This window comes from Prenolepis imparis, unplaced genomic scaffold (assembly GCF_030444845.1).
Source record: "Prenolepis imparis isolate NDT839.2.m4 unplaced genomic scaffold, iyPreImpa1.0 SCAF_5, whole genome shotgun sequence".
Taxonomy (NCBI): domain Eukaryota; kingdom Metazoa; phylum Arthropoda; class Insecta; order Hymenoptera; family Formicidae; genus Prenolepis; species Prenolepis imparis.
Genome location: NW_028141163.1, coordinates 13608398 through 13626247, shown reverse-complemented (window position 1 = coordinate 13626247; position 17850 = coordinate 13608398). Strand labels below are relative to the sequence as shown.

Sequence of the window (17850 nt, the reverse complement as noted above, 5' to 3'; positions counted from 1 at the left end):
CATTATTAAAACACTTTTAATTGTTTGATTCAACAAATTTTGCAACTGCACGCCTTAATTAGCATTGTTTTAATTCGATTGTCGAAATGTGAAACTATATTCTGACGGTAAATCTGTTAAATCAATAATAGTTAGTCATCCTCTATACAAGTGTGAGAGAACTGCGGCATATTCACAGTCAGACGATTCGTAGATATGTTTTAACATAAAAAGTGAATCGAGACAATCGAGACGGAGGCTTTAAATATAAAAAAGAAATGTGTCTCTGCCTTGGGCCATTTAAATCGGGCAAAACTCTGCTAATGAAAAGTCTCCAAGGAGACGAGATCGACGATGCGACTCGTACTGTACCTACCAATGGGATAAATTTATTTACTGTAAAAAATGATACTGGCGAATTCGACATGGTGATCAAAGAAATCGGAGGTAACATAGCACCGATATGGAAGCATTACTTCGACAAGGTACTCGTGTCGTAATCCGATAATTGCACGATGCAATTATGAAATAATTGTTGCGAGACATCATTTGCATATTGTTGTTAGATTCATAAAATAATCTACGTGGTAGATACAAGTAATCTTTGCCAAATAAGCGCAGCGGGTGTGTTGCTGTATTCCTTCCTGGTGGAACCGAGATTGCGAAACGTAAGAGTCGCGCTCATTTTGAATAAAATGGATGTTTCGTATCGTCAGATGAGAAACGAAGCTCTGCTGATGTTGCAATACGCGCGTTTGCAAAGGGAAGTGACGCAGAAGATCACCGTGTTGGAGACCAGTGGAATGACGGGTCAAGGAGTAGAGGATCTACGCAGCTGGTTATTCGATCCGGAAACGCTGAAAAACACACTCAATGCTAATAAATGAGCGACGATTGTATATTGTTGCGCGATGAGAAGGAACGTTATCTTAAAGTGTCTCGTCTTTTTTTTATTATTATTTACACTCGATCTTACAAAGTTATAAATGTGTACTATAAATTCGAGTACTCTTCGAGAAGATATATATTAACGCGTGTTGTCATCGTACAGTCTACGTCTCGCATGCGCAGTCTAAAATAAAAATACAAAAATACTGCTTGTCATTGAGGATGCTACAAAAAACGTGCGATAAATTAGCGATGAAGAAATCTGAATTTTGTTTACAGTTTTTAACAGCATCTCTAAAATAACACATCGATAACGTGTTTTGCATGTATATATTCGGATGTATACGAAAGGATGTAGGGGCCGCGAAAGAGTAGATTTATGTTATTACTTGCGGTGTTTGTAATGCCGTTAATGTCATTACATGCTACCAATGATAACAAAGATAACTGTATAAACGCCTTTGCCTTCCCCCTTAAATAGCCGTTTTTTGACTCTCTCTTCTATCTTCTATTATATCTTCATATATCTTCTCGTCCTTACAGATACTTTTCACAAAGACTTGTAATATTGTTTACTTGTACATTTAATGTATCCTTGTGAGATCCTCTACTATCTTTACAAGATCGTCTACCGTCGATTCCTTCTTCATACCGCTGCCATCATCAATCTATGGAAAAAAAATAATGTGAATTAAGATATTTCTGAAAATTATAATCTACAATTTATTTGTAAATATACACTTGAGAGGGGAAACATAATATGTGATTGAATTACCATAAGGCCCGTCGCAACTTCCGTCATTTTTTCGTGGCTCAAATCGAGGAAAGATTCTATTAAATCACCATCTATGAATCCTTCACATTGCTCAATTTTTAATTCCGTCTTGAAACTCCTCCAGAAATTGTGCTCTATTTTGCCTACGCTTTTTATCACGCTGGTCAACTTTTCCTCCAAGTTGCGCAGGAATTCGTAAAACGCAAACGGAATTTGCGTCACAAGACCGATCGCACCGCTGACGGTTCCGAATAATACGCAACCCTGGGTAGGCGTGCTCGATTCTCCCAAATTCTGCATCACTAATGAACCATGCCGGAAGACATTAACCATGTCACCTAGATGAAACTGGCCTACTTCCTGCATCTGTTGTCTCTCATCTTCGGACGTTGCGGCACTAGAAACAATATACATTTGTTACCTCGCTAAAAATACAAATCTAATTGTTTTTGCATAATAGTATCACACACATACCTGTCTTTTTGACATATAAAAAGATTGAAACAATTTTCAGCTCCTAGAAAAGTATCGTCATCTAATATTTCAATAGAGGTCATCCAATTGGGATTGTAGTCCCTAGCTATCTCCTCGAAACTACCTTCCATAGTTTTGTACTGAAGTAATGTGAGGGATCTCATAAGGTCACCTACTAGGACAAAGTCACTCTTGGTTTTCAAGTAAAGCGCTATAATGTTGTTGAAGTGGCTGCATTCTAATCTAAGCTCCTTCTCCGCGGTCCACTCAAACAGCCGTACTGTACTGTTGATACTCGCCAAAAGTTTCCCGTTAAATTCTACTAAAGAATAACAGGAACCTTTGATCTCTTTCTCCGCAACCTGCGTGAGTTTTCCATCGCTCCAGTGGTACAATAATATTCTACCCAGCTTCGGCTCAGTCTCGTCAGGATTTATAAACGCGGTCCCGACGACAAAGTAAGAGGTCGGATCCTCGCCCAATCTCGTCGAGATCAATGATAACGCATACTCTGTCGGCATCAGGGTGTGCGCGTGTAGAACTTCGAAGGTGTGCTGGTCGATGATGAGAAGATTGTGTACCTCAATCTCCTGGCCGATCTCACTGGCCGTGTGTCCGCTGGGTTTGTTGTGCGACGCGATGTGACTGCTGCTGGACGTGGAAGCTGCCTGAGTGGACGCGGAATGCCTGACGATGCTGACACCGCTGCTCTCTTGCACGTCGACGCGCATCGTGATGACGCCGAAGGTCTGAGAGCTCTCCTGATAAGCGATCCTCCTCGGTGACTCCCCGAGCGGAACCGTTCTTATATGCAGTTTCTGAATTTCGTCGATTGTACCGATCGTGACGGTGCTGTCTGTCGCTAATGCTAGACTGTCTGGATACGATTCCGCGTTCAGAGAACACATATGATTCACCTCCTTGAGATTCACATTGCTAAAGACAAGCTTATGATTCGAGGAATAAATTACAGTGGGTCTGTCTGAGCATGCAAATACATTCGTCGTAGAGAGCGATCGGAAAGTTCTGAGAACCGTGGGTTGCGTACCTAAGGTGACTCTCTTCTTGTCCGAAAGCATACCGCTTTGTTTGTACAGAGTGAAATAATACATGCTGCCGTCACCCAGGGCACAAAGTAAGTACGTGTTGCCTTCGAAACAAGTCATTAAAATGGATCTGGGTATAATTTCGCCTCCGAGAAGCTCCTTATTGATCTCCTCCAAACCGGGCAGAGTCAAGATACGAACAGAGATGTCTGTCCAAAGTCCAACAGCGACGATCTTGGCCTCATTTAGACCATCCAGAGGGGAGATATCCAAGCATGCTACTTCGTGCTGCAAGGTACCAAATCCTTTGGGTACAATCTGATTGCATGAGATTTCCATATAAAACAGATCATTTCCTGTGGCGCAAAGAACTTGAGTGCCGTTGCAGGCTACCACACTGATGGTCCGTTTATTTTGCGGTTCCCATTCGGAGACGACTACTTTGCTTTCGTGCGAGATCAATCTAGCTGATGTTGGAGTTATTTGGATAAATAAATCGTTAGTGACGTTGCCCGTATGAAATGTTTGTTCATCTGCGACAAAACCCGGTATATCTGTCTCTTCGACTTCTTCGCCGTTTAAAGTCAAGATCCTAGTTTGCCCGACAAACGACAACACCAATGTATTATCAAAGTTGCCACCGCCAACTTTAAGAGCCCACATACCTTTAATCCCTGGTAGGTCGATACTTGCGTGTTCTTGTATGCCAATACCGTTTCTAATAATTCTAAGGGAACCTTCTTTAAAAGCGCCCGAGCATGTTACCATCTGTCCTTGACCTTGTCTTTCTAAATCTACAACAGCCATATCGACAATAGGTGCTAGATTAGTGAAAGTTTCCATAGGTACGCAGTAGGATCCATTTTCATCTGCTTTTGTAATTAATTTGATCAATTGGGAATCACCTAGCCGGCTACCGACATATATTACACCATTATCCAGATAAGTTATACATTCTGGTATACTGATTTCGCCTAATAACTCTACTTTTAAATCTTTCACCACTTGCGTTCCATCGGGCTTCTTTTCTAACTCTAGAAACAACATAAATAAATGACCGGCCATATCTCCCAACAAATATCTTAATCCTTGATTATCGACTTTGGCGTAGCAAGTGATTGTGCTCTGTTTTATAATTGGTGGTACTACAGCGACATATGTAGTACCATCATGATATAAAATACTCTCCTGTCCTATTATGATTGCACCACAGATAGGATTAGGTACAGGAATGACCATCATAGCTTCCCGCTCTACGTTATCCTGTCTCCAAGGTATCTTTGAAAATTCTTTTTCCCTCAAGTTGATTTCATGTGTTTTCACATGTCTGCCATTAATGTCTTGATGAATTAAAATTAAGGTAGGATTGATGCATCCATGGAGAAAATTGACATCTTGCACTTGCTGTTCATCCATACGAATGGAAGATGCTTTCAATTCTGGATTATCTTTATCCAAGGGTATGATCTTAAACAGACCATCGTATAATCTAAGACCGATTACTCGAGCTTTTGGATCAATAACAGCTTTAATCCCAGTTTCCGAAGCTTTTCCAATACGATCAGCCACATTCCCATGAGCCTTTGTTATGATCTCTATATCTTCTCCTTCGCCCGTACATTCCAAGATCATAGCATTATAACTTGTTGTTAATAAAAATAGAAGATCCTTCTTCTCGTGCTTTCAGAAAATTGAAATTGTATAAATATTATAGTACACAATTTATTCTCTTACAGTCAAGTAAATTTTTAAGATAAGCTTCAAAATAATGCTACAATTACGTGCAATTTGAATAATATAATAATAAATTTTTACATATAAATTTTATATATTTTTCCTTTCGCTCTCTTTTAGAGAGATAATATTTTTCTATCTATATTTTCTCTTTCTCCCTATATTAAAAAATACAAACTAAAAAAATTATCTAATTCACATTAAATTATTGAACATTGAAATAATCATGCTATCTATTGTCTCTTATTGGTAAAAAAAAAAATGATACAAGACTTGATATAAGAAAAAAACATATAACCGGTGTGAATACGCGAATCTTTGAAATCATCATACATAAAGTTAACCTTACCAGCGGTCTGAAGAATTTGATGACTGCTATTTTACCGTAGATGCCGACCTCTTTTAAAGGTCTCAGGCCTTCTGGAGTTACAAGGTATATCTCCAAACGTACATTCTTAGCCAGGATCAGGTTCAAATCCGTAGGGGAGGTAAAATTACCTTGTAAAGTAGAGTGCAACGAAACGATTACACAAAAGCGATATTAGCTTTCATCTTGTAATTTTAACAGAATAAACGACTTACCGGTCACGCAGGCAGTGACAGCCGTTGGTTTGTGCGCCGTCACTATATAATGATGAGACATTGCTTTCATAATATACGATCTGCTGGCCGATAAATACTCTCGTGCATACGTTCTACGTTCACAAATTTCAACCGAGCGCTCCCTTTCCACTTGTGTTTGTCTGTGTGTTTTTCAATTTATCGCGCCGTGAAGTTGGTCACATTTGCCAGATAGTAAACGCAACAAGAGGTCTGTTCTTTTCAACTGAAATAGCTGCACCAGTTCGTTCAATTTATCTTTTTACTCTACTTTTTTACTCTATTGTTTACTCCAGTTCAAAATTATCTTTTTACTCCACATTGAAAGGAAAAAGCTAAGCTCTGAATTAGTGCAGCCAAGCTGAAAAGAACAGATATGAGGGTGCAACAGCGTGTTTTCATGGAGAGGCTACCCTAACACGCACACTAAAGTAAAACCCTACGTCCGTGTGCGCTTGAAACTTTTTCATTTCTTATCAATTCATTTACTCGAAATTAGTAAAAATAAAATGAATTTTTACTACTTTACGCACAAATGATGTGGCGACTTGTCAGGTATTATTGAAATTTAATTAGTCTAGTCTTTCAGTTTCTTCTCGCTTTCTTTTTTTTACTAGTATACGCCTAAAGATGTTCATATTTTCATTTTCGTTATAGTCTTCTTTAATACTACCATTTAATAAGTGATTGTAAGATGGAAAAATAGACACGGCATATTCTTGGTTCTTATTTGCCATTATATTATCCATTATATTTGCCATTATATGTAAAATATATTTTTTGCACATATTTTTAGAAATATATCTGTATAGAACTGATACTGAAATTTAAAAGAATTAAAGTTTTAAATTATCATATGAATATTATTACATAGTTCAAATATCATATGAATATTATTTCTAATTTCTCAATTTAGTATCTCAATATTAAATATAACAAAATCTATATTCTTTATTTATAACTCTCAGGAAAAGTTCTCATTTCATTAAAATCCTTTGATGATTAATATAATCAAATTTAATAAATATAATAATTTAATTAATACAAAATTATTTTCTTGTAGAATAAATTGAAATATTTGTAATATATATATTGCTGTAATCGTATTTAATTCAAAATTTAGCTGTGTCTAGTTTCTAACTTGAGGATAAAAACATACGTGTATCAGAGCAGAACTTAAGATTTATTACAAATTTTGGAAATTTAAAACATATTTTGTATATCTTACATTTTCAGACCATAAACTAACATTTTGTCTTACTTTCTAAAACTATACAATTGTACAAAGATTTTTAATACATTTCTTTTATAATATAATTCTCTCATCACATATTTTCAATATATTACATATAATACATATAATATTTTTAATGAATCTAAAAGAGAGAATTGTGGCTTTATGTACTCATGTGCATATATGTACATAAGTCCGTGTTAGTTGATGGTCTGTAGACCGTCCATTTATAAACTTAGCATTTGTAATTGGCAGTATGCAAAAGAACAAAAATCAAGTTGAAAAGTATTAAAGCGCATTGTGTATGAAATTGGAAACAGAAGCAATGCATGATACATGTAAATATTTTTTAAAGCAAATAACAAAATAGGACAAACAGATGCGAGAGTAGTTTCGCTACAGATTCCTATTAATCCTACATTTATCGTATTGTTATATATATATGTATCTATATAACTGTGCATGTACACACAAGTTTTAAAAGAGAAAAGTGTCAACCGGTAAATTGCAACAAGATTAAATAATAGTTTAACAAGATTTAGCAGATATAAGAGAAAGATTGAGAATGCTGTTACAACAAAATTTACTGAAAAATTCACCATATTTAAATATTAAGGTACACGTATCGAATAAATGCATACACTGTATGCTTCACTATTCATAATTTTACAATATTGAACGTAATATTAATATCCATACAATATTAATATATATTAATATTATATACAATATTATATATAGTATATACTATTAATATATATTAATATATGTTTAATTAATCAAATCAATCGCATATAAATACAGATCTTTTTGCTGTTTGTTGCACATAATTAAACGCGTTTTTAAATTTGATTCAAAAGAAATTAGAATCTATGTAGGAAAATCACCGGTTTCATTCATAACCATATGCCTGTTAGAGAAATTAGTAGGTGTAATAGATGTTCTGGGGCTTTCGCTTTGGCTAGTATCGCAGCTATCATTTTTTTTATCTGTTCTTATATTATTATCTAATCTAGATTTGTAAGTATGCTTGGGAGATGTTCTTGGGCTTGAAAAAGAGCAACTACATCCACTTTGATTGCTATTGCTACAACTGTCGTTATCGCTTTCACTGTCGACACTAGACTCGGAACTGCTCGCGCATAATCTTTTTTCAGTACGTAACATTTCATTTTCCCTTCTTAACTGGTCGTTTTGTTGTATCAGATCATTAATCTGTTGTTGAAAATATTTCAATTTTTTCGCTATCTCAGAATCTGTAGTAGATACGTTTTTATTTTCCGAATCTCTTTCTTCCATTTGATGAATGCTCTTATTACGTAATCTTTTTGTCAATGAATCCATTTTAGCTTCTAAATGCCTGTATTCCTGTATTAATTCTGTTTTAGTTAAAGTGCTCAATCTTTCTTCATGAAGGGCCTCGTATGCAGTTGAAAATTCTTTTGTCAGAAACTCCTCTTCATCTTCCGGAGATGAATAAAAATAATCTTCATCGGAATCTACGCTGAAACTGGAATCACGAGTACGCGGTGGTGCTGGTGGTTTTTGAAACATGGCAGGTACTTCCAACGATGCGGCTTCCGATAATTTTTGTTCAAGATCAGGTAAGTCGCTGTGATCATCCATAAGAAATTGCGTTGTATTATATAGGGCTGGCGGTTGCCTATTAGTTTTTGCAATTCTACCGATACACCTGCTCCGCAACTGTTGCTGATAAGATAATTGTTTCAAATAGGGTTTTAACTTCCTATGCTTGGGTTTACCCCTGCGCGTTTTCCTTTTTTTTGCCGCTGTATCTTCATGTTGACCGCCGTCTTGATCACCGCTACCGCTACCGCTTTCCAATTTTCCATAGTTCTTTATGAGTGACGTTTTATACTGTAAAACACATAACAAAAACATTATTTATATATCATTAAATAATTTCATAACATATTCATAATATATTTATAAATTTGCTCGAGATGAGAAAGCATATACAAACAACAGTATAATTATATAAAACTAATTAAAATAAATACATAAAACATTTCAAAAAATATATTCATAAACTGTAGACTATGGCACAAATTGTCACTATGTCAAACTTGTATCTAAACGCAAACTGTTGTTATTAATTATATTCGTAAATTGATATACATTTGTGAATTGAAATTCAAAACAACATTCGGTCGGTAAGATTTCTTTACCTTATTCCCGCTGGAACGATCAGCTTTGAGTTCCTTGCCCACGCCGACAGATGGCGGCACTCGTTTGGCAAGTGGGCGTGATGACGCCGCAGGCGTTGGCTCCGCTTTTACGGAGCGTATGACGCCCTTCGCGTCACGTACTTCGCTATCGACACAAATGCCGCCCGACGCTTTCTCCGCCGTCGTTTCCGCCTCGCACGTCTCCATGCTCACAATATTCACGAAAATCCGTCAATTCGCGATGGCACGAGCTCGATCCGCCCTTAGAAAGTCTCTCTCCCGCACTGGTACACGCCGCCAGGGCGCTAGAAACCGATTGCTCTCACCGTAAACAGCGACTGAATCGCCATGTTTGATCTGTCCGTGATTCTCCGTACGATAGCGAGGCGAAACATGCTGACGTATGGTCCCTACTTCGACCACCTCGCGACCCTCCTCGTCCTCCTCTCCTCCTTGTTCGCGTATTCGCACGGCGCAAGGCAGCGCAGTTGCGTTCTGTTCTTCTCGATTCGCGGCGCCTCATCTCGCGCACGTTGCTTCGACCCCGCTGGATCGCGACTCGCGTTCTGCGCTCTCGATAAAAACTAATTTATCATTAATATATAAGTATATGCATACGTATAATTATATCAACATGTTTCTCTCTCTCTCTCTCTCTCTCTCTCTCTCTCTCTCTCTCTCTCTCTCTCTCTCTCTCTCTTTCTCCGTTTAACACATGCAATATTTATTCTTTATGTTGATTACATTATCTGTCATTTTTGTGTCGAGATATAGTAACAATACCTGTAAGAGCGAGGTTTCGATGGCAAGTTTTGCGATATATATATTTCTATTCTATTTTCTCTGGAATTTTGAATGGAGCCATAAAATTAAATTTAAATTTGTGACACAATAATAAGACTGATTAAATTAAGATATATATTTTAGCAAACATATATTTAATTTCAACAGAAAAAAATCCGCTAAAACGTCGACTTTATTATTATATGCGCATATATGATGACATCGTTCATCGTTCATATATACTGATCGAAAGAATACGTAAATGCATATTGCTTCATCGTCCTTGCACCCACGAATGCGGAACGATATGACATTTTTATTTCATGATGTAATCTCTCTAACATTATTCTTAATTCTTAAAAAAAAATTGATTCCCTTAATTCGCGCTCTCTTTATATATCATTTTTTGAATTTAAAATAATAAATATTTGCGTCATTCATTTACAAAAATTACACGTGTTTGCAAAATCACGTGTTGTCTCAAGCAATGATCTATACTCGAGACTCATTTTCATTTCGCTCGAATTGTCATTATATTCGATGACTTTGTAGATCGCACGAGATGGTTTTACTACACAAGGCTAAAAGAACATCCATCGCGAGATCGCTTTATTAAATCAAAATATGCATTTTACGTTTGTCGACTTTGCGTTGCTCGATCGCGTTGTTATTCGCGATCCACGATAAAACGTGACTTTCGCAATGCAAGTAAATATCCTTTATTAGAGAAAATGCAATTTCACGTCAGGTCATTGTACTCGTTATCTTCCGTGAATCGATGAATCTATCTTCTTTAAAAAAAAAATGAAATTATTCCTCGTAAGAACATCATTAATATCGAATATCGATTAATATCGAAAATATCGATAATAAATATCATTAATATTGAAAATATCGATAATAAATATCGGCGTGAATTATCGCGTGGAATAAGATAATGTAAGATTGTCAGCCGCGAGAAAGAAAGCTTTCTCTCTCTTTCTCTCTAATCCTAAAGACGAAGATATACCAAGTAACGCACACATATGACGAACGAAACAATGGACCAATGTCGTGACCCCCACAACGATTGCCAGAAGTCTCCCTTCGTCGTTAGAGCATTCGTTTATTTTAACGTACGGCGCGTAACGATGCGTGCAAAAGCATTATTACGTACACCCGTTACACGATTCGCGAATCTCTCGTATGTATATATGTATACGCATGCAATCACGCGTGCACACATATAACACACACGCACATATATATATATTATATTATATTATATATATATATATATATGTATATATATGTATATGTATATATATGTATATGTATACATATGCGATGTAATCTACCACGGGAGCAACACGGGGCCTATAAATACAGAGTCGCCTACGTGGGGGAGTCGCGTATCCCATCCACAAGGAGTTGGTTTTTCTTTTTTTTCCTTTTCTGTTTCTCTTCCGTCTCTAAATGCGCGGATGCCATTCCTCATCGCCTTCCTCGAGGTGTATTTAACTTCACTCTCACTCTCTCTCGCGCGCGCGCGCTATCACCACGAGAGAGACAAACAAAAGAGTGAAAAACGTTTTATGCTCCGAGGAAGGTTCCGTGGGACAAAGCCCATAAAACGTACACAAACGCACACAGCGCGTATATAAAACACCTCGATCCATACATATAAACACGTTCGGTTCATATATAAATATGTATATATTCTCGAATAGACGTGTGACACAACTTGTATCGAGCGTGCGCGACACGCTAACCCAACTCCTAACTATTTGCATTTGTGTGCGTATATATATGTATGTATATTCTCTCCTATGTCAATCCAAGAGCGACCTAACTATAATGTAAGCCTTTAAAAGCGGCTGCATCGCACACAGATCTAGGCGCGCGTAATAATATAATATCGCGGTAGCGTGTATAAAAATTAGCGTGTCGCGGGAGAAAGGAGAGATTGAGAAACCTCGACGTAGATAATGCAAAAGAAATATAACAATAATAGATGACTTTTATTGTAATTGACAATTAAATTTCGCTGGTCCAGAAACGTCGATTTAACGCTCTTAAACAGGCTCTTATAAGAAGGATTGTTGCGCACCCATATAAAGTGTGATACATATGCATATATAAGCGCACGTGAATATCTATCCCCCCCCTTTCCCTGTTGATTCGAATGTAAAACGCGTCTCCAAAAAAAATGTATTCAATATAATTAATTTCGAGCATCTCCCCCGCACATAACATGCATGCTCTCTCTTGCGTCAATTCGCGCGTGGTTTTGCCACACATATGATTTTAAATCGCCGACGGGCGCATCCCCCCCGCAATCACGATTTGCATAACACACATTCGTGCGCTTGTTCATCCGTGCGAACTTCTATGCGCTATCTTCTGCTTCGCGCAGAACCTACTTTTCGTTCTGTGCACATGTGTTCGTATATATGTACATATTCACATATAGATATATATATATGTATGTGTGTGTGCATATGTCCTATGCTAGCTCGCGCGGCGCAGATGTAATACACTTACAATAGCGTTGGGACATAGTTGTGTGACTTGTTGGGCGAGTAACTGCTGCGACGTAGACGTTTTCTCACCTGAGTTTCGGAGAGAAGAGGGAGAGAAAAATCGGGACGAATCCGGACGACCTTTATTGCGACATTTTTCTCTATGGTTTACGAAGAGAGACGGGAGGGATTTCTGCGAGAGATTTCCTCTCTGTGCCGGATTCTCTACTTCCTTCTATATTCGCTCATATATAGGTCAAAATGATCGGAGCTTTATGTTCGTAGCGATGCCTTGTTTTTTTCTCAATTTTATTTATAATACGAAGTTTTAGAGAACGGAACCGAGATTCACCGAGATAAAAAAAAATATATATATATAAGTTTAGAGCGAGACGAATTTAATATACGAAGAAGCAACTCGTTAGGATGTTAGCGTAAATATAGAGATAGTAGTCTCGCGCAATTAGATATAACTGTGACGGTATTTGAAAGTCTTTCGCCTTCTTCAGGATTTACTGGAAATCAGGTTCAACGGCAACTGATATTTATACTTTATACATGCGTTTTGTGTGTATTTTGCAACCACTTCGTTACACACGTGTAAACACGTAAATGTAACAACGAATGTAACTCGTGTCGCGCACCTCTGTAGCCTTTCATAGTCGCATCTTTGCATATGTATGTCTCTGATACTTAACATATCTTAACATATATATATAATATATAAGATTGGAGAATCCGTAGTGCTCTCCATTTGACTTTTAATGACATTTAACAGCTGATTTTAAAATAACACGTAAATGACATGCAAAAGCTTAACGATGTCGAGCAATGACAGTTCCATATACTTATTTTCGGGAATATAAAGTTCTCGTATTCGTTATATCTTTATATAATTTTTTATGTATAAAGAAACGTCTCCTCGTGACATAAACTTTCGATGCATATTTACGAAATAATCATTTCTATCAATTCTTTACATTATTTATTTTTCTCTTCATCTAAAGTGCAAGATATGTCGTTCTTCGTCTCTTTCTCTCTTTTCAGCTATATGTATGTATAAAAAAAATGCATCTATATACTTTTTATAAAGTGTATATGTACAAAAGAAACTCTATTTTCTGCATTTTGCTTATATCGTAGGCGTACACATTTTTTACTATACTTTACTTTATTATATTTAAAATGTAATAATAATTAATTATATTTTTTAGCAAGACTCAAAAGTGAACAAATAGAAACAAAAAACATAAAAAAAGTATAGCTATAATATATATATAATATGTAACATACACACACACACACACACACACACACAAGATTGTATAAAATGTCAACAAAAAGTCTATGTAGTATCTAATGTATGAAAGATCGATAATGCAGTATAATGATCTTATCATAAGATAAGATCGTCTTTAAAAACAGCCATAGATGGAGCGAATGTAGCTCATTAGCATGCAACATGTTACGAAAATAATTTTCCTCTCGGTGTACGTAAAAAAAATTATATCTGCTGTTTTGAAACTCTGAATAAAATGGTAAGAACTCTGATGATTTCGTCAAGAAATATTTAATAGAATAAAATCCGTATTCTATATGTTGTAAACATGTAAATTTATAATTTCTATTAACATTCATCGAGAAACGTAACGAATAAATGCAATGCCGAGGTTATCGAAGGTATATAAGTGTTTCATCATTTTTTTCATATCAATAAACATGCAACATTATTATCGTAAAATAAACAGGACATCGCTGTAAAAGCAGCTATATAATTCCTATTAAATGTCATTGACGTTCAATACTAATACGCTGATAATTTTAAAGTTAACAATTGAAGGTTAAGTTTACTCTTTCTGACATGTACCTTTGTTTCTTTATTAAAATACATTTTATTATATTTGTAACATTGAATTTAAGATGTTAAAAAAATTTTTTTTCAGGCGAGTACTGCTGTAGCAGCAGGTATTGGCCTAGCTGCTGTAGGCTTTGCTGGTCGTTATTTGCTCAAGAGAATGCCAAATTTATCACAGAAGATGGCCGAGACAGTGAAGAAGCTAGATTCTCAGGTAAGAATGTCTATGATATATATTTTTAACAGATTTTATAGTTGTATTTGCGTGTACATGAAAGTGTTGACACTGTTTAACATTTGCAGTCACTAGCGAACAACAAGTATTATAAGGGTGGTTTTGAGCCAAAAATGACCAGGCGAGAAGCTAGTTTAATCTTAGGAGTATCACCTACAGCTAGTAAAGGGAAAGTAAAGGACCAATTTAAAAAAGTGATGGCTGTAAATCATCCAGATCGCGGTGGTTCTCCATATATTGCTGCAAAAATTAACGAAGCAAAGGATTTACTCGAGAAACAATAAAACGAGAATCTGTAGTACACAGTAATATATCTGATTTTTATGTTATTTTTTAGGAACCAAATTTTAATGTACATAGTCATTAACATATTTAATCTTGTATATTATCTACTCCCTATAATAAATAAGCTTTTTTGAAGCTGCATACTGATTTGCTGTTACATAATTTCGAGATTTCAATATCCAGATTAAAAAGTTTACAAAAAGTTGATGCGTAAACAAAGGCAGTATATATAAAACTTGGCATTAGTTATAATAAAATATTACAAGAGGCTAATCATCTTTTTAGATACTTGGTTAATATTCCCATGTAATCTCTCCGCTAATAAAGCATGTCACAATGATACAACTTTCATTATATTTCGTATCACAATTATACTTTATATTTCATTATTCTCGATAAAATATTAATATTTTATAATTTGTTTTTTTTTAAATTATATTTATATACAGTAATAAGTGAAAATAAATTTAGTGTAATTGAGAAGATGTATTATTTATAATTTCTTACATTGCTAAGTAAATTTTCTTGAAATATTGTATTTACAGCAATAGGGCATAGAATAATTATGCAATAACAAAATATATATAATACAACTTTACATGCTTTCATTTTGCAAAAGATGCAAATGAATAACATAACGACTAGAATATTTCGGTGTATGTGGAAAAATTCGATCAATAATACTATCGTCCTAGCTTATCTTGCTTTTGTTCTATACGTTGTTGTGTTATTTTTGTTCTTAGTTTTGTTATTGTGTTACCAGGCAGTGATCCAGGTACTTTAAAAATACTCTGTGAAATAAGAAAAAAAAACTCAGTAAATTTGATCTACCTATTTGATCTACCAATATTTGGGCTACATTCCATATACAACTATATATACCTGCATAAACTCGTGACATCGTAAAACAATACTGTCTTTTGTAATTTCTTTGAAACATTCAGCTAATGTTGTAAAGTCTTGGCAAGCTAATAAATTAGATCTGTTCCTTTTTATAAGCGTTAATGCAACGCGGAAGATAATCTTGGTACCTTCATAAAAGAGACAATCCCAAATACGTAAAGTAGTCTGCAAATTCAAAACTATTTAACATTTTCAATTTTTTTTATACAAATATTTCGAATATATTAAAAATATGTAGTTACATGTATTTTTTAAATATTATATTTAATGTTTTAATAATTAAATATACCTCTATAGGTAAGACCTCTGCGAATAAACACACAAACCATTTTGTTGTAATTACTGCCCAAGGCAAACCTAAGTTTGTTACATGCTGATAAACATCAGGCATTTTTATCCTGTGTAAATAATATACACATATATATGTGAATATTATTGATGATACTTTAGTCAAAGTTTTGTTATGTTTTACCTTACTAATTCTGCGAGCACATCGATATCAGTAATTAGACCATCCATAGTGCATGTGTAATAATCTGGTAAGATTTTATCAATTAACACTTTTAGTAACCAAAATGCTGTCTCTTCACTTTTTGTTACAAGCAAAAGTAAGCCTGCTATATAGTTCAAACCCTAAAAAATATAATAAGTATTGCAAAGTAAGATACAATAATTAGCAAACATCTTGCTTGAAGCTTTCTTTATAAAACTTGTACATTTATTATATTCATTAAAAATATTTTAAGAGCCTGCATTTTGGATGTTACCTGACAATACCCAACAGTTTTATTCTGATGAGCAAATGCCAATAACACATTATATAATTGATGCTGTTGATTTTCTGTATTATTAAAGAATATGTTATCTGGAAATGTTCTTGGGAGATCAGTTTTTATAATTTCAGCAATTTCTGTATTATGTGGAAACTGCAATAATTTTTGATAAAGTTCTGGCGACGTATTTTTTATTTCTTCTCCACCACTCACAGCGAGCCATACCTGTGATTAAGTGACCCTCAATTTATTTTAAACGTTTAAATTTGAAGTACAATAAATGGAACTTTATAATATAAATTACCAATCCTCTATGTTCTCCTGGAATGCCTTTACGAACATATTTCTTTATAGTAATACTTCGCTGTAATGATTTCCCTTCGCCAATAATTTTTCCCCATTTCTTGGCCATTTTTGCCAGAACCTTAAGGTACTCTGACATAAAATCTTCATAAGTTTCATAATCAAAATCACGTGGTCGTTCAAAACCATATTCGTCCACATCACTAGAGAAACAGAGATGTAATAAAATCTAATATAATAAGTAGAATTTTATAATACAATCAATTGATTAATTAACTGTAAGTAGATGATGAAATAAGTAAACGTTTCACGCTGCTTTAAATATGATATGAACGATTCATGTGAATTGATATATGATAAAAATATGTAAGAAATGAAAGAAATAAAAAATAAATTTTAATAACATAAAAAGAAGATAAATTAAGAAGATTTTCCCATTTATATATACATATAAATGACAAAAAGGGGGCGTGTGACGAGAAGAACCTAACCTCGATAAATATATAAAACAAATACGATAATTTTCATCGCATTCGCGCGAGGACAAGTCCGTCATTCGGACAGAGAATGGCAAGCACGTGTATGATAAAATCGTTTAATAAAACTGATGAATAAAATACACTCACCTGAAGCATGAACTTGCCATGCCCTACGTAATTCGGCAGGTGGTCAAATGGATCTGCGTGATCGCGTATAACTCCGTCCATAGATATTTTATCTTTATGCGTACATCTACGAATTTCGTTCAGTCGAGTACAAACAATGCATTGATCACAGAAAGTATTTCGGAGCACTGTGCGTTTGCTTTTGTTCACGGTGCGTAGCACGATGGATCTTATGACGCGCGCGTGTTTTGTTCTACGTGTGTTCCGAGCGACAGTGAGACAGATGATATATATATATTATTATTCAAGTCAAAAAAGCAGTGTACGCAGCTTTCTGTGTCACGTTACGAAATTTATTATCGCGATATATGTGACAGGCGAAAAAAAAAACATTTAATATTTCGCAATCGCGTTTCTAAATATAGATTATTTCATCCCCTCTCGTTCTCGTAAAAGTACAATATGACTTTTGTAATGAAAGTGACAGAGGACACAATGGGACTGAAAATATATCGAATCGAAGGTATAATAGATTAATCGTGCCAAGGAATCGCGCGAATTCGACTCGTTGGTGAAATTATATTTATCGTGCAAATTATTATGGAGAATCGCGCGCTATCCTGTCGATTGATCACAAATGGATATATATGATTATTTGAAAAAGGCTGTCAATCGATCTCATATCGAA

General features: G+C 35.2%; 5 protein-coding genes across 7 annotated transcripts; 2 read left to right on the top strand and 3 right to left on the bottom strand.

Moving 5' to 3' along the window:
- Positions 1 to 257: 257 nt before the first annotated feature.
- LOC145936382 (ADP-ribosylation factor-like protein 16) lies at positions 258 to 866 on the top strand. The gene is made up of 2 exons (XM_083038566.1): positions 258 to 464; positions 546 to 866. Exons 1-2 carry the CDS (start codon positions 258 to 260, stop codon positions 864 to 866), a joined length of 528 nt encoding a protein of 175 aa, XP_082894692.1.
- Positions 867 to 1394: 528 nt separating this feature from the next.
- Positions 1395 to 5909, bottom strand: Pic (DNA damage-binding protein pic). Its single transcript, XM_083038559.1, has 5 exons — positions 5479 to 5909; positions 5246 to 5394; positions 2117 to 4842; positions 1643 to 2039; positions 1395 to 1535 (listed from the first exon to the last, which is right to left on the bottom strand). The coding sequence occupies exons 1-5, from the start codon at positions 5546 to 5548 to the stop codon at positions 1452 to 1454; spliced, it is 3426 nt and encodes a 1141-aa protein (XP_082894685.1). The 5' UTR covers positions 5549 to 5909; the 3' UTR covers positions 1395 to 1451.
- Positions 5910 to 6602: 693 nt separating this feature from the next.
- On the bottom strand, positions 6603 to 9598 carry LOC145936378 (uncharacterized). Its single transcript, XM_083038561.1, has 2 exons — positions 8920 to 9598; positions 6603 to 8608 (listed from the first exon to the last, which is right to left on the bottom strand). The coding sequence occupies exons 1-2, from the start codon at positions 9124 to 9126 to the stop codon at positions 7601 to 7603; spliced, it is 1215 nt and encodes a 404-aa protein (XP_082894687.1). The 5' UTR covers positions 9127 to 9598; the 3' UTR covers positions 6603 to 7600.
- On the top strand, positions 8198 to 14725 carry LOC145936380 (mitochondrial import inner membrane translocase subunit TIM14). 3 transcript variants are annotated; one of them, XM_083038563.1, is made up of 3 exons: positions 8198 to 8334; positions 14147 to 14272; positions 14362 to 14725. In XM_083038563.1, exons 1-3 carry the CDS (start codon positions 8302 to 8304, stop codon positions 14575 to 14577), a joined length of 375 nt encoding a protein of 124 aa, XP_082894689.1. In that variant the 5' UTR covers positions 8198 to 8301; the 3' UTR covers positions 14578 to 14725. The 3 variants fall into 3 exon arrangements, with proteins under 3 accessions (XP_082894689.1, XP_082894691.1, XP_082894690.1); XM_083038565.1 differs by lacking the exon at positions 8198 to 8334 and adding an exon at positions 13627 to 13741; XM_083038564.1 differs by lacking the exon at positions 8198 to 8334 and adding an exon at positions 13748 to 13883.
- Positions 14726 to 14870: 145 nt separating this feature from the next.
- LOC145936379 (growth hormone-regulated TBC protein 1-A) lies at positions 14871 to 17627 on the bottom strand. The gene is made up of 7 exons (XM_083038562.1): positions 17184 to 17627; positions 16559 to 16760; positions 16249 to 16479; positions 15954 to 16114; positions 15771 to 15879; positions 15461 to 15646; positions 14871 to 15369 (listed from the first exon to the last, which is right to left on the bottom strand). The coding sequence occupies exons 1-7, from the start codon at positions 17201 to 17203 to the stop codon at positions 15262 to 15264; spliced, it is 1017 nt and encodes a 338-aa protein (XP_082894688.1). The 5' UTR covers positions 17204 to 17627; the 3' UTR covers positions 14871 to 15261.
- Positions 17628 to 17850: the final 223 nt, after the last annotated feature.